This window comes from Limanda limanda, chromosome 15, assembly GCF_963576545.1.
Source record: "Limanda limanda chromosome 15, fLimLim1.1, whole genome shotgun sequence".
NCBI lineage: Eukaryota > Metazoa > Chordata > Actinopteri > Pleuronectiformes > Pleuronectidae > Limanda > Limanda limanda.
The window spans coordinates 26378829-26402979 of NC_083650.1; the positions used below are offsets into that span (position 1 = coordinate 26378829).

At 48.4% G+C, this 24151-nt stretch overlaps 2 protein-coding genes across 2 annotated transcripts in view; one reads left to right on the forward strand and one right to left on the reverse strand.

Moving 5' to 3' along the window:
- Positions 1-331: 331 nt before the first annotated feature.
- Positions 332-2767, reverse strand: LOC133020442 (5-hydroxytryptamine receptor 7-like). The gene is made up of 2 exons (XM_061087005.1): positions 2250-2767; positions 332-1241 (listed from the first exon to the last, which is right to left on the reverse strand). The coding sequence occupies exons 1-2, from the start codon at positions 2765-2767 to the stop codon at positions 332-334; spliced, it is 1428 nt and encodes a 475-aa protein (XP_060942988.1).
- Positions 2768-5553: 2786 nt separating this feature from the next.
- Positions 5554-24151, forward strand: part of arfgef3 (ARFGEF family member 3) — a 34795-nt gene continuing 16197 nt past the window's right edge. Inside the window, exons 1-28 of the mRNA XM_061086999.1 lie at positions 5554-5789; positions 7290-7341; positions 8801-8882; positions 9276-9410; positions 9508-9576; positions 10649-10765; positions 11259-11304; positions 11734-11818; positions 11990-12094; positions 13410-13534; positions 13612-13859; positions 14730-14842; positions 14965-15097; positions 15175-15731; positions 15915-16261; positions 16352-16518; positions 17069-17234; positions 17459-17566; positions 17712-17927; positions 18244-18354; positions 18526-18664; positions 18807-19121; positions 20681-20814; positions 21142-21287; positions 21586-21765; positions 21880-22021; positions 23623-23745; positions 24065-24151. The exon at positions 24065-24151 is cut by the window's right edge and continues 17 nt beyond it. Coding sequence (XP_060942982.1) covers positions 5624-5789; positions 7290-7341; positions 8801-8882; positions 9276-9410; positions 9508-9576; positions 10649-10765; positions 11259-11304; positions 11734-11818; positions 11990-12094; positions 13410-13534; positions 13612-13859; positions 14730-14842; positions 14965-15097; positions 15175-15731; positions 15915-16261; positions 16352-16518; positions 17069-17234; positions 17459-17566; positions 17712-17927; positions 18244-18354; positions 18526-18664; positions 18807-19121; positions 20681-20814; positions 21142-21287; positions 21586-21765; positions 21880-22021; positions 23623-23745; positions 24065-24151 — 4414 coding nt within the window. The 5' untranslated portion in view covers positions 5554-5623. The remainder of the gene's footprint in view (positions 5790-7289; positions 7342-8800; positions 8883-9275; positions 9411-9507; positions 9577-10648; positions 10766-11258; positions 11305-11733; positions 11819-11989; positions 12095-13409; positions 13535-13611; positions 13860-14729; positions 14843-14964; positions 15098-15174; positions 15732-15914; positions 16262-16351; positions 16519-17068; positions 17235-17458; positions 17567-17711; positions 17928-18243; positions 18355-18525; positions 18665-18806; positions 19122-20680; positions 20815-21141; positions 21288-21585; positions 21766-21879; positions 22022-23622; positions 23746-24064) is intronic.

Genomic DNA, 24151 nt, shown 5'->3' on the forward strand with positions numbered 1-24151 from the left:
TCAGGTGTGTTTTCATTGTGACTTGGACACAAGGTGAAAATCATCCGGTGTTTTGCTCGAGCTCAACGACTCCACCTTTGTTCCTCTCGTTCTGTGAGGGCAGGTTTTCCTTGGATCAAAGTAAAGGTACACGATGTCAAGGTGTGTGTAGAGTCAGTGTGTAGTTCTACCAACTTCAGCAGCAGCATCATGGATTAGGCTGCTCGGGTTTGAACGCAGCACGGTGCATCCATCCATCCCAGCGTCCTGCCTCCTCTCCACCCCCCCGCACAGATTCAGGGGAGGAGCCGAGGCCACAGTGCAGGTTCCCCCCTGGTGGTGGTCTCTGGCGTCACACGTCACAGTCTGGTTTCACCACCAGCTTCAGAGCCTCATGCATCCCGACGGCCGACAGCTTCCTGTTGATGTTCCTGAAGCGGCAGCGCAGCAGGTGGCGGTACGTGGTCCTCAGGTCCCGGTTGAAGAAGGCGTAGATGAAGGGGTTGATGAGCGAGTTGGCGTAACCGAGCCACAGCAGCGTCCTCTCCAGCCACAGCGGCACGCAGCTGCACTCCACGCCGCAGACGAACGGCCTGGCGGTGGACACCAGGAAGAACGGCAGCCAGCAGAAGGTGAAGGCGCCGACCACGACGCCCAGCGTGGCGGCGGCCTTCTGCTCCCGTTTGAAGATGGACTGGTTTTTCCTTTTCCGGCGTTGGTGGTGCTCGCCGGTCTTGAGGAGGCGGGACACTCGCGTGCTGCACTCCTCCTCCACCTCCCGCTGCAGCTTCAGCGCCGCTGCCACGCAGTCCAAGCTCTCCTCCTCCTCCTCTTCCTCCTCCTCCTCCTCTTCCTCCTCCTCCTCTTCCTCCGTCCCCTCGCCGCTCAGCGTCTCCCCCGACTCCAGCGGCTGGGGACCCGGCCCCCCTCGCCCCCCCCCGGGCCCCGGCCCTGCTCCCTCCCTGGGGAACCCGGTGATGGTGTGTTTGGCGGCGCTGAGCTGGGCTGCTCTGTAGATCCTGTGGTACATGACCAGCATCACGGACATGGGGATGTAGAAGGCCACGGCGGTGGAGTAGACGGTGTAGCCGAGGTCCTGACTGATGAGGCACACCCGGCCGTCGTTGAGGTTCTGCGCCCAGCCGAACAGCGGGGGGAGGGTGATGGAAGCCGAGAGCAGCCACACACACACGATCATCCGGGCCATGCGGCCGCCGCTCTGCCGGACGGGATAGGTCAGAGGTTTGGTGATGCCCAGGTATCTACAGAGAGAAAGACCACTGGATGAAAGACATCAAACCCCCCCCCCCCCCAGGTGGGACAGTGGGGGTGCAGGTTTATGGAAGAGAAGCTGAGATGAAGCACGTGATGAATGAAGCTTCAGTGATAAACCCACAGAGTCACATGTAGTCCAGGCAAAGGAACCCATTTTGGAGCCAAAAATAGAAGTAATTGTAAAATAATTTTTTTCAGCATAGATCATTTCTATGAGGTGTCCAGAACAACAAACTAAAAGTCCTAAGAAATCCTAGTTGAGGAAATATGTTTAATTCTCATCAATGTGGCAATAAGGCAACAATACACCCAAAAAGACTATTTTTTTCCTTTACTCCAATCAAAATGAAACTTTACACAATGAAAGTAACCATGAAACGTAACATTTTTTGTATTACAAGTTTCTTTGAAAATGAATTTATGTATGTATTTGTAATACATATGAATGGTGTTTGCCTATGCAAATTAGGACATATTCAATAAGTGTGGAGCTCATGTGCTTGCCAAATTCATTTCAAAAGAAACTTGTAATACAAAAAATGTTACGTTTCATGGTTACTTTCATTGTGTAAAGTTTTATTTTGATTGGAGTAAAGGAAAAAAATAGTCCATTGGGGTGTATTGTTGCCTTATTGGCACATTGATGAGAATTAAACATATTTCCTCAACTAGGATTTCTTAGGACTTTTAGTTTGTTGTTCTGGACACCTCATAGAAATGATCTATGCTGAAAAAAATTATTTTACAATTAGTCGGTCGTAAAACGCTTCTTTGCCTGGACTAATTATGGAGATGAAGACAAACATCAGACGAGTTTGTTCAGGAATCGATTCCAACTTCAGACCGGTGACAGATCATCTGATCTCCTGAAGCAGGTTCAGTTTGAAGAGGATCTGAGGACAAGGAGCTGAGATGATGATGATGAAGATGAAACGTGTGAGTGTCTCTCTGAGGTGTGATGAGTGATGACGCGTCCAGGTGCACGGTGACCTCACCTGTCGATGCTGATCACGCACAGAGTCATGATGGACGCGGTGCAGCACATCACGTCCATGGCGATGAAGACGTTACAGAAGAACCGACCGAAGAACCACTGACCCCCGATCAGGTCCGTGACGCTGACGAAGGGCATCACGGCCACGGCCACGGACAGGTCGGCCACGGCCAGGGACGCGACCAGCAGGTTGGACGGCTGCCGCAGCTTCTTCACGCAGCTCACGGAGACCAGGACCAGCAGGTTCCCGCAGATGGTGGAGAGGGTGAGCACGGTGAGGACCAGGCCGAGCAGGAGCTTCTCACCGCGGCCGTGGCTCAGGATCTGCTGCGCGCACCGGGTCCCGTTGGTCCCCGTGGTCCCGGTGGTCCCGGTGGTCCCGGTGGTCCCGGTGGTCCCGGTGGTCCCGGTGGTCCACGTGTCCCGCGGAGGACCGGAGGAGGACGGAGACACCGCAGCAGCCTCCGCGGTGTCTTGCGCAATCTGCAGCAGCCGCGGAGCCAGAGCCTCGGACAGCATCCGGAGGACCGAGACCCCGGAGACCCCCGGGACCCCCGGGACCCCGGAGTCTCGGTCCTCCACCCGGAACCACGGGGACCTCGTGGAGAAGGTTCCGTTACTCGCTCCCACAGCAACCATTGCGCTGCGTCCCGCTGCTTCTGATCCACGCACCTGGAGACGCGTGTCCCCCCCCTCCTGAAGCCCCCCCCCCTCTTCATTCTTCTCTTCACAGTCTCGTCATCAAACACAAACTAACGGTTTGTTTCTGACGCGCGCACATCGCGACAAGTTGACGCGTGTTGGAGAGGAGTGCGTGTGTCTGTCTACACGTGCACGCGCATGGGTCACAGGCAACAGGAGGAGACCGTGCGTCATTACGCACGATGAAATATGTCCTGTCGATTATATGCATACACACACACACACACACACACACACACACACACACACACACACACACACACACACACATAAATCAATCACATGATATTTGTCTCACAGATGTTAACAAGGATCAACTTCCTGTTCTTAACTCAATGAGAGTCAAACAGAAACTTAGTGATCAGTGAATAAAGCTCAGTCCCATGTGAGGATCCTCTCCCAGGACACACACATGCTGATGGACCTGAACACATCAACACAACAACACGACAACACAACAACAGGATTCACTACATTAGAAGAACCCTCTTGTAACTTCATGTTTAAAGTGTTCATACATAACGTCTGATGGAGATGAAGGAGCAGATGAACTGAGGACTTCCTGATGGTGAAGATGTGAGGAGACGTGTTGTGTGTCCAGAAGTCTGGTTGTGGTCATAATCCTGGATCAGCTGACACCATCAGGATCCATGATGGCTGCAGCTGTGATCCTGGATCTGGTGAAGAAGTCACGTCTCTCACATGTGTTGAGGAGACACATGTTTGTTCTTCTGTCCTACTGAGGACCCTCATTGACATAAGACCTTCTCTAGCCCCTTACTCTAACCTCAACCATCCAAACTAAATGACAAACCCAAACTCTGACCTGAACCTGATTCGAACCCAATGAGTTTCAACCCTCAAACAGAAGAAGTGGGGACCGGTCCTCACTCTGTAGGTCTGTGGTCCTCACGCAGGAACAGGGACACACACAGGGACAGGGACACACACAGGGACAGGACGGATGGTGGATCTGAAGTGTGATCAATTCATTCAGAAAGGAAATCACAGTGAAGGCACTTTGTCCTCGTTTGAAGGTGAAAGTCATTTCTTTCTAATCTGATTGTGATAGCAATGCCATGGAAATCCTTATGTAGCAGCGCCCTCATGCGGTCGTATACGTGCACTGCATTTTGCCACCTGTGATTTTTCCAGGTCCGTGATGGATTTTAGCTTTTTTAAATTAGAGATAAAGTGTTTTTATGATCCTAGATCTCTCACTGACGACTTCTCTCTGAATAAGGACAGATGTTCACTGAGGTTCTTCTCAAGCGGCTTCACCTCATGTTAACGTCTCGTCTCAGGACTCACAGACCTACAGCTGCTCAGAAGAACAAGGATTCTCATGTTGTTTCATTCGACCTGAAAATATAAGTTCATCCTTCAAGGTAAATGACATGTGACTGATAGTAGTATGTGCAATCTATAACAGGTGAGTAGTGATGGAGTATCAGGTCCCACACACACTTAACCCTGAGTCATCCTCAGGGTTCATCAGGAGGGTCAGGCTTCATGTCGTCCATCTTTAATAACAGTCTGATTTCATTTATACGAGACTTCACATAAGAATAAGTGAACTAAATAAGATAAATGTTTACCCAGATTGCTTTTCTGTCAACTCTAAGACTCTGATCCACTTTGACCTCCTGCAGGCCAGGAGGGTAGTTGCTTTATGTTGGAGAGAGACTGAAGTATCGTCTACACAATCTTGGATTAGAGAGATGGCGATGTGTGTTACATTAGAAAAGCTAACCTGTGTAATCAGGGGTAAAGCACAGGACTTTGAAGAGGTGTGGTCACCCTTAATGGACTTTCTCAGGCAACGGTAGATTATATCTATCTGTAGGGATATCGAGTGTGACATTTTTATTTTATTTTATTTATTATTGTTATTATTTGACGTAGGTATGTATGTTTGTGTGCGACTGTGCGTGTTTATCTTTATTTATTTATTTTTCAGAATCAGAATCAGAATCAGAAGTGTTTTATTGCCAAGTACGTTCACACATACAAGGAATTTGCTCTGGTTATTGGTGCAAACAATGAACATAGAAACATAAAAACGAAATAAATACAACATGCATAGGAGAGCAATAAAAAATGGGGAACCAGTATATATTTACTCACTGTTTACTTCTTATTTACTCACTTTTTACCAATATTTATACAAAGTAACGTTTATTTTGAGATAAACATTTCTGAATAAAAATATATAAAAGATAAAAGATATAAAAAGTGAAGTAAAAAAGTGAAATGAATGAAAGTGAATTTTTGTATGTATGTGTATGCAGTGAAGTTCGCCTGCATTTCATTGTGCAACTTGTGTGGTTTGTGTCAATGTGTTTCGTAGGTTCTTATTGGAAATTAATAAAAAAAACATTGTTCAAAAAAAAAAAAAAAAAATAAGATAAATGTAAAACTTAAATAATTGTATTTATATTCTTGGTGTAAAAAGTATTTTATTGTGAAGGCAGATTCCTTCACCTTCCGGTCCCCGACTCCAAACATCCTGAGCGAGTCTCTGCTCTCTAAGAACCGGAAGTGTGTCCACAGTCCGGGGATTGAACCCGGAAGCTCCGGCACTTCCTGGTTCAGCCCCCAGAGGAAGTGACGTCCCCGGCTGCTGGTGGGCAGTGAATCATCAGGGTGGAGGAAGGGGGCGGGGTTAGAGGGATGCTGTCACCGACACGAACCCGCAGGAGAACCGACCCGCACGCCCCGCACGCCCCGCACCGCGGGACCTCGGCCGCGGACATGGAGGAGATTCTCCGGAAGATCCACGGAGACGCGACCGGAAACAGACACAAAGCGACGAGGGAAGCGTGTGTGTCCGCCCGCGGTGAGTGTGTGCGGCTCTTCATCATCATCATCATCATCATCATCATCATCATCATCATCATCATCATCATCATCATCATCTTCATCATCATCCACCTGCTGGATGCTACTACACACACAGACACACACAGAGACACACACACAGACACACACAGAGACACACATGGACACACGCACAGAAACACACACACAGAGACACACACAGAATCACACATACACGCACACAGAGACACACACACAGTGAGAGACACACACACACAGAGACACACATGGACACACGCACAGAAACACACACACAGAGACACACATGGACACAAGCACAGAAACACACATACAGAGACACACACAGAGACACACATACACGAACACAGAGACACACACACAGACAGAGACACACACACACACAGAGACACACACGCATACACACACACACAGAGACACACACGCATTCACACACAGAGACACACAGACACACACAGAGACACAGAGACACACACACACAGAGACACACAGACACACACACACACACATAGGGACACACACACACAGAGAGAGACACACGCATACACACACAGAGACACACAGACACACACAGAGACACAGAGACACACACACACAGAGACACACAGAGACACGCACACACACACATAGGGACACACACACACACAGACACCCACACGCACAGAGACACACACTCACGCACACAAACACAGAGACACACACATAATTAATGTTAATTTTCAGTTGATCTTAACGTGACTGGAGGAGAAGTTGTAATATCATGAAGGTGATTTATTAAAATGAAATGAATTAAAGGTCAGAGCTTCAGGAATTAGACGGATCCAGGAAGGACGACACGTGTGTAGCTTTAATGTCAACATGAAGAGGGGGGGGGGTGTCATGTTCCTTAGTTCACTCTGAACAACAATCCTCTTTATATATAACCTGAGTTGTGATGTATGAAAATCAGATGTGTTGTTGTATTTCAGTGTCGTTCTGAAAGTCTTCATCAGCCAATCAAATGATTTACAGATAACTGTGAAACGTCCAGAGACACGCCCACAACATCAACCTAGGTGCAGCTCATGGAGTCCCACCTTACACACACACACACACACACACACACACACACACACACACACACACACACACACACACACACACACACACACACACACACACACTTGTGTTTACAGAGTAATAGGACATTCATCTGGTGCTTTTGTCCACGTCTTATATTTCATTTCTCAACTGAAAAGCTCAGTTTGTCCCTTTATGAAACCAAAGTGTTATTGATATTGATGACATCACGTCTCCACTTCCTCCAGAATGAAGCTGAAATGTCTCAGAACTCTGAATCTTCTGTTTCTGTAACAAACAGCAGCTCCAGGGACTCGGCTCAGCTGTGGGTGAAACCTCAGGAGACAACGAATCTAATGAAATCAATGTAAAGAAGTTAATGAATCTAAAATGTGCTTCTCTTTGTTTTGTTAACTTTCAGAAACACTGGAAACTCAGAGAGGATCAACCAGAGTTTCAGCTTCTCAGCTCCGGTGAGTCTATATATACTGATCATCTTTATATACAGTCACTGATCATCTTTATATACAGTCACTGTTCATCTTTATATACAGTCACTTATCATCTTTATATACAGTCACTGTTCATCTTTATATACAGTCACTTATCATCTTTATATACAGTCACTGATCATCTTTATATACAGTCACTTATCATCTTTATATACAGTCACTGATCATCTTTATATACAGTCACTTATCATCTTTATATACAGTCACTGATCATCTTTATATACAGTCACTGATCATCTTTATATACAGTCACTGTTCATCTCTATATACAGTCACTGATCATCTTTATATACAGTCACTAATCATCTTTATATACAGTCACTAATCATCTTTATATACAGTCACTAATCATCTTTATATACAGTCACTAATCATATTTATATACAGTCACTAATCATCTTTATATACAGTCACTGATCATATTTATATACAGGCACTAATCATCTTTATACACAGTCACTGATCATCTTTATATACAGTCACTGATCATCTTTATATACAGTCACTGATCATCTTTATATACAGTCACTGATCATCTTTATATACAGTCACTGATGGTCTTTATATACGACTCTTGCTTTACACGCGTGAAATCATAAATATTTAAAACATAAATATAGATAAATGTAGAGCAGCTGTCGTCAGCGTCTCAAATCCTCAGTGTTTCTGTGGCTCGACTCATTAATGATTCATCCAATCAGATGTGTTGTCGTATTAGAGAAGATTAGAATGAAATATTAATGATAATTTCAGTGTAATGTTGTTTGACGTCTGCACATAAAAACCATTTGACCGTGATTCCCTGGAACACAGACGAGTCATCTTCATCCCAGAGGAGGAGGATGGACCAGACGAACCTGATCAACACAATCACCGTTTAATCATCTTGGTGAAATCAGAGTTCAGTCTCTGTGTGTTTTCTTATTGGTCGTTGCTCCACAGACTCATGAATCCAGAGGGATCTCTCTCAGGCTGCAGCTCAGTGACTCAAACATCGAGTCAGAGAACCAGACCAGGACAGTTTGGATCTAGTGTCTTCATGTCTGAGACGTTCAGAGAAACTTCTGTGTTTTCACGCTCGAATGTTCAGGAAACATCACTGTCCTTGCTGCAGCTCCTCTTTTCAGCCTCTGTCTCAAACCCTTTGGCCCCTGTCTCTTTAAGAACCCCTCCTGATAAAGCCCTGCCCTGATTGGCCGGCTGGTCCACTCTGTTGTGATTGGTCAACCACTTCAAGATCGTGTAGGAAATGTCGGCTTCTCCTCTCACTTCACCTGTTTGTTAGGGGGCGTGTCAGAGTAGCTGCTTGGCGTGTTATCACCCAAACGTTCAACACGTGTGCAGATTGTGTCTTTCCCTGCTGTTACTGGTTAGTCACGTTGTGTGTTTGTTTTGTGTGTGTGTGTGTGTGTGTTTTCAGGCAGTGTTGTCTGCTGCCTCTACAAATGGCTCTGGAGTCTAAAAACACTAAACTGGGACAGACGGCGCTCACTGGGATGCAGGTACCTGACGAGAACATAACTAATAACCTTCTTCTTCTTGAGTTTGCATCACCTTTAAATCTCCAGTGGAACGGACGTCACATGTTTGATTCCTCACACGTTTCTCTGTGGTGAGGCGTCTGATGTCAGATGGGAGTGATGATGATGATGATGATGATGAGGTTCTTCAGTAGAAGTCTTCTGTAAAGTTTTATTAAAAGCTGCTGAGATGTAAACTTCCTCATTAATCAGTTTAACAAAGATCTTCCTGTTGTTTACTCTTAGTTTCCTGGAACCTCTCAATAAACGCTCACGTGCTCGTTTTTATACTTAGTCTATGTTTATGAGAAAGTTGAAAGTAAAATGAATCTTCATTGTTTCACTTTAACTCCTCCTCCGTCTTCGTCCAATCAGAAGCTCCTGTGTGAGGACAGGTTTGTGGGCGGGGTCGGCGTGGAGGTCCTGGAGAAGCAGCTGCTCAGCCAGATGTTGGAGGCCATCAGAATCACTCCGGCCCTGAATGAAGACCTGCAGGTGGAGGTCATGAAGGTGCGAGCCACAGGAAGTCCCGCCTCCACACCGACACTGGACCCACATGTTGAAATGTGTTCCGGTGTTAATACTAACAGACAGATTGTGTGTTCAGGTCCTGCTCTGCATCACCTACTCACCGAACTTTGACATTAACGGAGACTCCATCCTGAGGATCGCTGAGGTGAGAAGAGCTCCGCCCACAAGCCGCGGCTTCATCAACACAAACTAACACATGACATGACATATTTAAAGTTTCCTAATTCAGCTGCTGGTGAGAATGTTTGAGGATGTTTATGAAAATACGAACATTTAGTTTCTTCAGGTTTACAGACGGTTTGACTGTTTTAGGATCCGTCCTGTGGGGCAGCATCCACGATCACCATGGTAACGTCAGATTTAACTAAGCTGGTAAATCACCATGGTAACTGCTCCTCTAAACTGAGAGGATCAACAGCTCGACTACCGACCAATCAGATGAGAGGGAAAGCAGAGAACAGGATCTACAGGATCCTGAGAGGGACAAAAGAGTTTTTGTAGATGAGTGAAAGGTTTTATTTGTACAAACTTTATTCAAATCATGTATAACGTGAAGTTATATACTGATTAGACTTTAGAGGTCAAAGGTCACAAGGCCTAACCCTTAAATGAGTGTGAAACAATGTGAAACTCCTGTGATTGGTGGACTCACACATACAGACACACTATGGTTAAACTGCAGAAGGCTCCTCCCCCTGATGATGCGTTGATCTGTGATTGGTCGGAACAGAAAAGAACAGAGTGAAATATCCTCTAGTTTGTCTCTGTAAGGATCTAATTTGATCATTTTCTAACCCATAGTTTTTTTATCGCTTCAACTTTTCACTTCACTGCTGATCTTTATGATTTTCTTTATCAAGTACTGAACTTAACATATTAATCTGAATATAATAGTAATAATAAATTACTTGTTATCACTAGAGTCTTTAAACATCCTTGAAAAGTTAATATGAATGTAGTTACAGGCAAACGTTCCCAGCTCCTCTTCTTGCCCCGCCCCCTGCCCCGGTCACTGTGGTAACTGTGTGACGCCATGGCAACCCCCAATAGATCTCTATAGTTCAGTGTGTGTCTGTGTGCAGACTGTGCGTCATGACTGTTACTGAGAGTCAGACAAACGGAAGAACCTCACACTGTGTGTCCGTGTGTGTGTGTGTGTCTGTGTGTGTGTGTGCGTGTGCGTGTGCGCGTGTGTGTGTGTGTGTGTGTGTCTGCAGGTGTGTATCGAGACCTACCTGTCCAGCTGTCACCAGCGCAGCATCAACACGGCGGTGAGAGCGACGCTGAGTCAGATTCTAGGAGACCTGACGCTGCAGCTGCGACACCGACAAGAGGTCACACACAACACAACACAACACAACACACAACACAACACACACAACACAACAGGGACACACAAGCATACAAAACCCAAAGATAACACCATAAGTGCACCATGTCGTACAAAACACACACAACACAATTGGTGCAGACACAAGCATGATGCAACTATGCACACACACAGACACACAGGAGGTGAGTAGTTCAGGGAACCTGGGAGATTTATCAAACATATATAAAGTCATATATTCTCATTTTCAGATCATCAAAAGTGAGAAATTGTTTGTTTTAGGTTGTATATGATCACGCTTCAGTAAGTTTGTGTTTGAGTTATTTTCAGGTTTTTGATAGATTTATGATAATTTGTTGCTCTGCAGCTGCTCAGGTGGAAACTGACTTTTGATGACAATGAAAAATCACTGATTATATTTTATTTATATATAAATATCAAAGGCTTCATATCCACAGGCTGACAGTAACAGACCTCCTGCTGTGTGTCGTCCTCAGGGTGCAGACGGAGACGAGGTGACATCACTGCCGCTGCAGAGGAAAGGTAGGGGGGGGGGTGCAACATGACCTTTGTTCTGGCGCCACCTTCAGGAAAAGATTTACATTACATATTAGTGATAGATTCTCACTTTCTCTGCAGTTTGTGTTGTTTTCTCACGGAGCTGCTGACGTCACATTGTCTCTATGAAGCCTGTAATCTGCAGGGGGGGGGTCGCAGATCTTCCTCATGATGCTATGAACACAGACGCACACAGACACAAACACACCGACACACACACACACCAACAAACAATATATAACAGGAGGTATTGATTGTTAGTACAGAGACGTGTGGAGGTGAGACAGAGAAACAGAAGAAACATCAGGTGCATATCGGAGAAAGATGAATGATCAGGGAATTAACCTGTGTGTGTGTGTCTGTGTGTGTCTGTGTGTGTGTGTGTGTGTGTCTGTGTGTGTGTGTGTGCTGCAGATGTGTCCCCCACCAGCCAGGCTCTGTGTGAAGACGTGGTGACGGTCCTGACAGTTTTCTGTGAGAAGCTGGAGTCAGTCAACAGGTACAATTTCCAAATATTAACACAATAAAGAGTTTTATGTCTTAGATGAATCTTGAAAAGTTCCTGATCATGATCTTAAGTGTGTGTTGAAGTTGTTAATGTGTCAGACCTTCAGTGTGACTTGTGTCTCCTGTGTGTGTGTGTGTGTGTGTGTGTGTGTTGTCGTGGCAGTGAGAACCAGCTGCTGCAGCTTCTCTTCCTCGAGTGCATCCTCTCCATGCTCAGCAGCTGTCCTCCCACAATGCACCTGTCCAGAGGGTTCACCGACCTGGTGTGGTGAGACATGTCTGTTGGGTCCTGTGATGAAGAACTACAGTAGGACGGGGTCAATGACCTGATGTGGGTTATTATGGGATGTTGTACGTACGTGTTTATACTAAGAGATCCTGGACAGTGGGAAGTTTTATCTTATGCTTCTGTTTTAACTTGTGATGTAAATCTGGAGAAACAAGAGTCTGGAAACAACAAAGTTATCAACGTGGATTTAATAAGGGTCTTTCTGCAGAAAGGATCAACACAGGGAGTCCCAAGGGTCTCAGAGTGAAGGTGAAGAACAGTCAGATGAACAGATCTTCTAAAGGAGAACCAGGAGGTTTGCCTGAGCCGGTTCAGACTGGTTCTGTAGGGTGGAGTCAGACAGGAAGCAAAGGACAAGAACAAATGATTTACATACATTTCTTTTTTTTTTTTTATTATTTTTATTAGGAGGTAAGGCACAGTAGAACAGGAATCAATGTCAAATTTACATTGAGTATCACAAAACCTCAGTACGACAATTAACAATATATAGAGATATTGACACCATAAAAACACTGTGCATCACGATGGATTAAGAGTGAGATACAGTCGACCTCCGTGGATGTTTTTCTTATTTTATGAACCACATGAACGACCAAATGCGAACAACACATTACACAACTCAATGAAAATAATAATAATAATGATAGATAAATAACTGAAAATTCTATTAAGTAATAATTAAGTATAAAAGCTGCACAATATAAATAAATTAAAAGAAAAAAGAATAAAATAAAAGTGAAAAATTTAAAAGTAAAAAAAAAAAAAAGAATAAGTAAATGAATAAATAAAAAGGAAGAAGAAAGAGAGAAAAGAAGAAAGGGAAGCCACTTATTATAACATTTGTTAGATCTACCTTTCACTGAATATCTGATCTTTTCCAGCTTTAGAAAGGACATGGTGTCGTTGAGCCACTGAGCCACTAGAGGGAGCTTTAGTCGACTTCCAGTGGAGAAGAAGGTGGCGTCTTGCCAGTAAGGAAGTGAAAGCTAACATGTCTAATTGAGTAGAGGTAAAGCGGTCATGGTTCTCTGGGAGCCCGAATATGGCAACATGGGGGGAGACTTTTATTTACATACATTTCTATTGGGTTCCTTGGACAGTCAATAAGTCCTGGAAAGGTCAAACAGGTCAAACAGGTCAAACAGGTCAAACACATCCAGGTCGTGGAGTCTCAGACACGTTCACACTCTTCAACGATCAAATAGGTTTCAACCACACTTTGCTATTTTCCACTTCACCAAGTCACTTTGTCCAAATCAAACTTTACATTAGTTTTCTGATCGGTGTCCAGGAAGCAGCTGTGTCCGTCCCTGGTGGCGATCATGGGAAACCCCGTCAACGACAGAACCATCGCCTCCCACCACGGCCACCTGGGGGCAGCAGAGAGGGAGCGGCTGGCAGACAGACTGAGTCTCGGTAACGACAGTTTGAGTTTCGTGTTCACGCCAAAGATTCAGTAGGACTGATTTTTAACTTTCTTGTTTCTCTGTCAGGAATCCACCAGGAGGCGGAGCCCTGCGGTGGAGGCGTGTCGGATCAGGGCCGGGGGTCCGGCTGCTCCTCCAGCCCCCCCGCCAGGATCGCCCCGGTGGTGAGGACGGTGTGTTACATCGCCGCGGAGCTGGTGCGTCTGGTGAGCTGCGTGGAGTCGATGAAGCCGGTGCTGCAGTCGCTCTACCACCGCATCCTCCTGTACCCCCCCCCCCAGCACCGCACCGAGGCCATCCGCATCATGAAGGAGGTGGGAGGAGCTACAAGCTGGACTCTGACACAACCAATCACTGACAGTTTGTATTCAGACAAGAACAAAGGGTCATGTGACTGATCTGTGTGTGTGTGTGTGTGTGTGTGTGTGTGTGTGTGTGTGTGTGTGTGGGTGTGTGTGTGTGTGTCTCTGTGTGTGTGTGTCTCTGTCTGTGTGTGTCTCTGTGTGTGTCTCTGTGTGTGTGTGTGTGTGTGTGTGTGTGTGTGTGTGTCTGTGTGTGTGTGTCTCTCTGTGTGTGTCTCTCTGTGTGTGTCTCTCTGTGTGTGTGTCTCTCTGTGTGTGTGTGTCTCTGTGTGTGTCTCTCTGTGTGTGTCTGTCTGTGTGTCTGTGTGTGTGTCTCTCTGTGTGTGTGTGTGTGTCTCTGTGTGTGTGTCTCTCTGTGTGTCTGTGTGTGTGTCTCTCTGTGTGTGTGTGTGTGTCTCTGTGTGTGTGTGTCTCTCTCTGTGTGTGTGTGTGTGTCTCTGTGTGTGTGTCTCTCTGTGTGTCTGTGTGTGTGTCTCTCTGTGTGTGTGTGTGTGTCTCTGTGTGTGTGTGTCTCTCTCTGTGTGTGTGTGTGTGTCTCTGTGTGTGTGTCTCTGTGTGTGTGTGTGTGTGTCTCTCTGTGTGTCTCTCTGTGTGTGTGTGTGTGTGTCTGTGTGTGTGTGTGTGTGTGTCTGTGTGTGTGTGTGTCTGTGTGTGTGTGTGTGTGTGTCTCTGTGTGTGTGTGTGTCTCTGTGTGTGTCTCTCTGTGTGTGTCTCTGTGTGTGTGTGTCTCTCTGTGTGTGTCTCTGTGTGTGTGTGTGTCTGTGTGTGTGTCTCTCTGTGTGTGTGTCTCTCTGTGTGTGTGTGTGTCTGTGTGTGTGTCAGATCCTGGGCAGCCCTCAGAGACTCTTCGACCTCGCTGGTCCGTGCGTCGCTGAACCTGAAACCAGGAAGCGCTCGTTCTCGAAGAGGAAGTCGCACCTGGACCTGCTTCGTCTGTGAGTAGCCCCGCCCTCTTCTCTTCTTCTGTTCCATTGTTTCTGCTGATGAGTTGAGTTGTGTGACGTCATGGTGTGTGTGTGTGTGTGTGTGTGTGTGTGTGTGTGTGTGTCTGCTGCAGAGTGATGGATGGGATGACGGAGGCGTGTGTGAAGGGCGGCATCGAGGCGTGTTTCTCCTCCGTCTCCTGCGCCTGCGCTCTCCTCCGGGCGCTGGACGAGCTGTCTCAGGGGCGTGGCCTCCAGCCCGAGCAGGTAGGCGCTTCACACGCCACAGGACTTTGATCTTTGTGCATCAGACGTGTGGATCTGACTCCGCAGCTGTTTGTCAGGCGCGGCTCCTCCTCCGACGGTTGGACGAGCTGAAGGACGGGACGGAGTCCACCCGAGAGTCCATGGAGGTCAACGAGGACGACTTCCGGTGGCAGAGACACGTCCTGTCCTCGGAGCAGGACGCCGGCCTCTCCGCCCCCGGCACGGCCGCCACCGGGGCCGCCGAGCGCAGCCCCGACATCAGCATCAGCATCACCACGGAGACGGGGCAGACCACCCTGGACCTGGAGCCGGGGGGGCTTGACCCGGGTCACACCGCTGAGGAGCGTGGCGAGGACGCCTCCCTCCCCTCCCCCTCGTTCTGCAGCGTCCGGGAGGGCGCCAAGCGTGAGCAGAGCGCCGAGACGAGCCAGGTTCGGTGGCGGGAGGAGGAGGGGGGGGCAGGAGAGGTGGATGGGCGGGGCGAGAGAAGAGGAGGGGGGGGGGTGGTTCCTCCAGATGTGGTCCAGCGGAGTCACGCCCTCGTTTACCCCGACATCACCAACTTCCTGTCTGTGGAGTCCAGGGCGAGGTCGCATCACGCCGGAGGGTCGCGCTACAGCGAGAGCAACTTCAGGTACGACCGTGACATCATGATGACATCATGATGACATCATGATGACATCATCACTGTGGCTAATAAACAAAGTTCAAATCTGAAAATACACAATCAGAAAACGGGAGATAAAAATCTGATGTTTCAGTTTCCCTCAAACAGTAAAGATCAAAGTGCTGAAGTGACTTCCTGTGTGACCAGCAGCGTGGAGGAGGCGGAGCTGTCGCGCACAGAGTTCGACTCGTGTGACCAGTACTCCATGGCGGCGGAGAAGGACTCGGGCCGCTCCGACGTCTCCGACATGGGCTCGGACGACGTGTCTCTGGCCGACGAGGAGCAGCAGACGCCTCGCGACGGCCAGCGCTCGCTGCGCAGCGCCGCCCTGTCGCTCAAGCTGCTGCGCCACCAGGAGGCGGACCAGCAGAGCGCCCGGCTGTTCGTCCAGTCGCTGGCGGCGCTGCTGCCGCGGCTGCTCGGCCTCGCCAGCGCCGCCGAGGTCGACCTGTCGCTGCAGAACTTCTCCTCCAACTTCTGCACCGGACTGCAGGCTGGTGAGAGGGAGAGGAGGAGTCACCTTGAATATGAATCGTTACGTGAAGAAAGGGTCATGTGACTGATCTGCCCCCCCCTCCCCCCCCCAGGTGGGATCCACTCCCCCGGCTTGGAGGCGCCCGACGCTCTGAGCTGTCAGTCTCTGATGAACGCCGACGGTCTGTACCTGGTGACCTTCTCCGCTCTGCTGCTCAACCTCAAGCTCTGCTGCTGCGACTACTACAGACGCAGGACGCTGGCGCCCGCCCTCGGCGTGGTGAGTCTCACTTCCTGCTTCTGTAACGGAGAAGAGGAGGAGCCTCTTCTCCGTGTACACAAATATTAAAACAACTGTTCCACTGTCTGAAGAAGCAGAAACAATCTTATCTTGTTTTCAAACTGACCACACCCCCTGGAAGAATCACATGTGATCACCTTCATCAATGTAAATTCACTCATTATCTACCCACCCCTTTGCTGATGGGGGGGGGATGGGGGGGGGGGTGAGTAGATTCCTTATTGCTCGTGTGATGTCATCAAGCCAGCACCGACCTTCAGATTCGACTCGAGAACGTTCACATCGTGTTTTTACGCCTCAAACTCCAACAGAAGTTTCCGAGCTAGCGGACGTTAGCATCTCCGACGGTTTGAATCACTACACAACTAATCTCATCTGTGTGAGTGTGTGTCTGTGTGTGTGTGTGTGTGTGTGTGTGTGTGTGTGTGTGTGTGTGTGTGTGTGTGTGTGTGTGTGTGTGTGTGTGTGTGTGTGTGTGTGTGTGTGTGTGTGTGTGTGTGTGTGTGTGTGTGTGTGTGTGTTGATTCAGAAGGAGTTTGTGCGTCTGATCCAGAGCAGCGGCGTCTTCGTGGTTCTCTCTCAGGCCTGGATCGAGGAGCTCTACCACCAGGTGTTAGAGCGCAACCTGCTGGCGGAAGCTGGGTACTGCTGCTCGCCTGAGGAGCGCTCGCTGCCGCTCGTCACCATGCTGACAGGTGCACGCACGTTTATACTTAGAAATACAATTTAAACTATTAAATAGAAACTGTTGCTTTTATCTTCATCAGAAACTGTCACACCGTTGCTATGGTTACACGCTCATGATTTTTCATTCTGATTGAAATCATGAGATCATTACACATCTTAAACCAGATCCGCTGAGTGGGAGGTTCCTCTGTGATGTGTCATGAGTTATCCTTTGATCTGCCTGGTCTCTCAGACGTCGACGGCCTGGGCAGCAGTGCGATCGGAGGTCAGCTGATCCGGCGTCCGTCCAGCCGCTCGCCGTTCAGCTGCGACCAGTCGAGCAGCGACAGCGTGACGGCAGGTGAGTGTCCGACCTGACGGGGTCGTGACCTCTGCCTCCTCCGTGTGAGAGGAGGTTTGAATTGGAAGGTTCAAAGTCGCCCCCTGGAGGATGGAGGACCAGTCACTGTTACCCTGGTAACCACTGGCGTGTGTGTGTGTTGCAGGAGCCGTGTTCTCACGCTTCCTCCTCACCAGCGTCTGGAAGAACCTGATGGACGTCCTGTCCACGCCGCTGACGGGCCGCATGGCGGGCAGCTCCAAGGGCCTGGCGTTCATCCTGGGAGCCGAGGGCGTGAAAGAGCAGAGCCAGAGAGAGAGAGACACCATCTGCCTGAGTCTGGACGGCCTGAGGAAGGCCGCCGCGCTCAGCTGCGCCCTCGGTAGGTCGATACCGGTACTGCACGTCCCACTGACCTGTGACCTGTGACCTGGAGGGTTCGATTTGACCTGAAAAAAAACATGTTTTCACCTGTTACACACACACACACACACACACACATATACACACACACACACACACACACACACACACACACACACACACGCACACACGCACACAAACACACCTAAACTTGTTGGATGTTTCATACAATCGTCAGCATCAGGTTTTTGAGGAAATGTAATTTAATTGACAAAAATAATATTGTGTGTGTGTTTGTATGTGTGTGTGTGTGTTTGTGTGTGTTTGTGCGTCAGGTGTAGCAGCAAACTGTGCGTCAGCTCTAGCTCAGATGGCGGCTGCCTCCTGTGTGCAGGAGGAGAAGGAGGAGAAGGAGGGGGGGGAGACAGGAGACGCCATCACACAAGGTACACAGAGTTTTATTGTGTCAACATGAATTCATATAAATCACAAAATATCAAACATAACGTGTGTGTGTGTGTGTGTGTGTGTGTCTGTGTGTGTGTGTGTGTGTGTGTGTGTGTGTGTCTGTGTGTGTGTGTGTGTGTGTGTGTGTGTGTGTGTGTGTGTGTGTGCAGTGAAGCAGCGTCTGGAGCAGATCGGACGCCCTCAGGGAGTTCGGCTCCACACGGCTCACGTGTTGTGTATGGACGCCATCCTGAACGTAGGACTGGAGATGGGGAGTCACAACCACGACTGCTGGCCGCACGTCTTCAGGTACACACACACACACTCACAGACACACACACACACACACACAGACACACACACAGACACACAAACGAACACACAGAGAGTGAAAATGAAACACTGAATACTTTACTGAATATCTCTCTCTCTCTCCCCCCCCCCCTCTCAGGGTGACCGAGTACATCAGTTCTCTTGAACACACCCACTTCAGCGACGGCTCCTCCCAGCTGGCGTCTCTGACCACCATCACGCAGCAGAGCCAGCAGGGGGCCGGCGTGGACCTGGGGCAGGAGCTGAGCTGCGAGCCCGGCGCCGAGGCCTCGGAGCTGGGCCTGAGTCGACCCGTCATCCAGCCGCTGTCCATCCAGGAGCTGCTGAGGGACAGCAGCCGGGGGGGGCGGGGCCTCGACCTGAGGGGCGGGAGCCTGATGACCGGGACCGCCGCCGCCACGGCCGTGTGCACGCTGTCCACTCAGGCCGACAGGTGAGGAGCCACAGGGAGGTCACATGGTCATGGTCATCACATGGTCATCACATGGTCATCACATGGTCATCACATGGTCATCACCTGGTCATCACATGGTCATCACATGGTCATCACCTGGTCATCACATGGTCATCACCTGGTCATCACATGGTCATCACATGGTCATCACCTGGTCATCACATGGTCATAACATGGTCATCACATGGTCATCACATGGTCATCACATGGTCATCCAATGGTCATCACATGGTCATCACATGGTCATCACATGGTCATCACCTGGTCATCACCTGGTCATCACATGGTCATCACATGGTCATCACATGGTCATCACATGGTCATCACCTGGTCATCACATGGTCATCACATGGTCATCACCTGGTCATCACATGGTCATCACATGGTCATCACTTAGTCATCACCTGGTCATCACATGGTCATCACATGGTCATCACCTGGTCATCACATGGTCATAACATGGTCATCACATGGTCATCCAATGGTCATCACATGGTCATCACATGGTCATCACCTGGTCATCACCTGGTCATCACATGGTCATCACATGGTCATCACCTGGTCATCACATGGTCATCACCTGGTCATCCAATGGTCATCACATGGTCATCACATGGTCATCACATGGTCATCACCTGGTCATCACATGGTCATCACATGGTCATCACATGGTCATCACATGGTCATCACCTGGTCATCACATGGTCATCACATGGTCATCACATGGTCATCACCTGGTCATCACATGGTCATCACATGGTCATCACATGGTCATCACCTGGTCATCACATGGTCATCACATGGTCATCACATGGTCATCACATGGTCATCACATGGTCATTTCCCTAAACACCTGATGAATCACAGAATGTATTTAACCTCATTAAATGATGTTCAGCAGGATGTGACTTCTCATAACAGCCACCAGGTGGCAGCAGCAGAACGCAGCAGCACATTTAATTTCTGCTGAGGTTCTTACATATATTTGTGTAGTTATTAAACACAGTTATAAATCTCTATAACACTAAACTGACCAAATGTAATAGATTTTATACGATAATAGAACATTTTATTTTTAATAACTAGATTAATTTCAGAGCTTGTTTGTCCACAGACACGAGTTTATGAGTCTTATTTAATATCGAAGTATATCAGTGAGTGTCTGTGCGTGATGACAACAGTTGTGCATTTATTTAAGTTTATTCCCTGACCCTACACACACACACACACACACACACACACACACGCTGCCTGTTTACTGCCGCTGTGTGTGTGTGTGTGTGTGTGTGTGTGTGTGTGTGTGTATTTATCCCATGGATCATCTCTTATGTAAGCAGTTATCTCGGCTGCTTTTAGCAGCGAATAAAACTTCCCTCACTGATCGTCTACAACAGATGGACTGAACACCCCCCCCGCCCCCCCCCCCCGCAACTAACTAAACAGTCTCTTACTTTCAACCTGCACCAAATATATAGAAATAAAACAAAATTAGATTAACTCCTTGATGTGTGTGTGTTGTGCGTGTGTGTGTGTTGCAGGTTGTTTGAGGAAGCTGCCACCAAACTGAACCTGGTGGGTTTGGTGTTTTTCCTGCAGCAGCTGAGGAAAGCGTCTCAGTCTCAACTGTTCGACTCCGTCACTGAGACCGGAGACTATTCACTGGCAATGCCAGGTACACACACACACACACACACACACAAACACACATCACACAATCACAATCACAATCACACAAACACACAATCACACATCACACAATCACACATCACACAATCACACATCACACAATCACACAATCACACATCACACAAACACAATCACACAAACACACAATCACAATCACAATCACACAAACACACAATCACACATCACACAATCACACATCACACATCACACAATCACACATCACACAAACACACAATCACACACGAGGTGTTTTTTTTACTTTATTTGATTTCTGATAAACGTGAAACTAGCGTGAGAGTTTCTGCGTCTCCAGGAGAAGCTAAGTCGACGCTGGAGCGCCGCAGCGCCCTGCATCTCTTCCGATTGGGCGAGGCCATGCTGCGGATCGTCAGGAACAAGAACCGCCCCCTGCTCCACATGATGAGGGCGTGGAGCGTGGTGGCGCCACACCTGGTGGAGGCAAGGAACTGCAATCCTTTCTTCTGCTTGGGTTTCATTTTCAAGATTTCGACCTTCTATTTAAAGAGCCTGGGGGGTGGGGGGGGGGGGGGGGGGGGGCTCCTGAACGCTGGAACCAGGTCCACATGGACATCAGGACAGGAAGTCCACACGTGTCCTCCAGACTGAAGACACAGCTCTTCACACTGTACTCCAGTATCTGTCCTCGCCAAATTAAATGATACAAAATAATAAAGAGCCTTGAGATAATATTTATTATGAATTGTTGCTAAATACAGTTGAATTGTGTTGCTTCCAGGCGGCGTGTCACAACGAGCGCCATGTTTCCCAGAAGGCCGTTTCCTTCATCCACGACGTCCTGATGGAGGTGCTGACCAGCTGGGCGGAGCTTCCACACTTCCATTTTAACGAGGCTCTGTTCCGGCCGTTCGAACACATCATGCAGCTGGAGCTGTGCGACGAGGACGTGCAGGACCAGGTCTCCACAGGAAGTCTCAGTCTCAGCTGCTTCAACGAGAACCAGCGGGAACGTTCCTGAAGGTGTTTGTGCGTTTGTGTTCCTGAAGGTGTTTGTGCGTTTGTCTCCCTGCAGGTGGTCACGTCCATCGGCGAGCTGGTGGAGATGTGTTCTCCTCAGATCCTGTCGGGGTGGAGGCCTCTGTTCAGCGCCCTGAGGACGGTGCACGGCAGCAAGACCGACACCAAAGACTATCTGCTGGGGGAGTACTCCATGGGTCCGTGTGCACAACACTACACAACACACTACACACAACACTACACAAAACACTACACACAACACTACACAACACACTACACAACACACTACACAACACACTACACAACACACTACACAAAACACTACACAACACACTACACAACACACTACACAACACACTACACTACACAACACACTACACAACACACTACACAAAACATTACACTACACAACACACTACACAACACACTACACAAAACACTACACAAAACACTACACAACACACTACACAACACACTACACAAAACACTACACAAAACACTACACAACACACTACACAACACACAACACAAAACACTACACAACACACTACACAAAACACTACACAAAACACTACACACAACACTACACAAAACACTACACAACACACTACACAAAACACTACACAACACACTACACAACACACTACACAACACACTACACAAAACACTACACAAAACACTACACTACACAACACACTACACACTACACAACACACTACACAAAACACTACACAACACACTACACAAAACACTACACAAAACACTACACAACACACTACACAACACACTACACAACACACTACACAAAACACTACACAACACACTACACAACACACTACACAACACACTACACAAAACACTACACAAAACACTACACAACACACTACACAACACACTACACAAAACACTACACAAAACACTACACAACACACTACACAACACACTACACAACACACTACACAAAACACTACACAAAACACTACACAAAACACTACACAACACACTACACAAAACACTACACAACACACTACACAAAACACTACACAACACACTACACAAAACACTACACAGAACACTACACAAAACACTACACAAAACACTACACAACACACTACACACAACACTACACAACACACTACACAAAACACTACACAACACACTACACAACACAACAACAACAAGTCCAAGCTCCTCATCTACACACCTGAACGTTACAGAGATATGACAATAGATTCTTCTCCTCCTCCTCCTCCCCCTCCTCCTCCTCTCATCCTCCTCCTCCTCCTCCATCCTCTCATCCTCCACCCTCCCCCTCCTCCTCCTCCTCCCTCCTCCTCATCCTCCTCCCTCCGCCTCCTCATCCTCCTCCTTCTCCTTCTCCTCCTCCTCTGCTCATCCTCTGTCCCACCCTCCTCCTCCTTCTCCTCCTCCTCCTCCACCCTCCTCCTCCACCTCCTCCTCCTCCTCTCCTCTGCTCCCCCTCCACCTCCTCCTCCTCCTCTCCTCTGCTCCTCCTCCTCTCCTCCTCCTCCTCTCCTCCTCCCCTCTCCTCTGCTCCCCCTCCTCCCCCTCCTCCTCCCCCTCCTCCACCCTCCTCCCTCCTCCACCTCCTCCTCCACCCTCCTCCTCCTCCTCCTCCCCCTCCTCCTCTTCCTCCCTCCTCTCATCCTCCTCCCCCTCCTCCTCCTCCCCCTCCTCCTCCTCCTCCTTCTCCTCCTCCTCCACCCTCCTCCTCCCCCTCCTCCTCCTCCCTCCTCCTCCTCCTCCACCTCCTCCTCCACCCTCCTCCTCCCTGTAGGGAAGTCTCAGGCTCCGGTGTTCGATGTCTTCGAGGCGTTCATCAACACCGACAACATCCAGGTTTTTGCCAACGCCGCCACCGACTACATCGTTTGTCTGATGAAGTTCGTCAAAGGTCTAGGTTGGTGTTGTTACACAGATCCTCAGGTTCTTCATTTCTCCTGGAATCATGTTGACTTCACGTAATCATAACATTACATTTGTTAATAAATGTTAATAAAAACATTCACACATTTAATCTTTAAGCCTCTGCACAGGCGACACCTAGTGGCCATGAAGTGACCTCGAGAGAACTTTCTCCAAACTGGAACTGTCTCCATGTCATGTGTAACAATGTTCTGTTCCTAAATCGTATTTTGTGTGTGTGTGTGTGTGTGTGTGTGTGTGTGTCTGTGTGTGTGTGTGTGTGTGTGTCTGTGTGTGTGTGTGTGTGTGTGTAGGGGAGGTGGACTCTAAGGAGATCGGAGACTGTGTCCACGTGTCGGGTCACAGCTCCACTGACCTCTGTCTTCCAGCTCTCGACTACC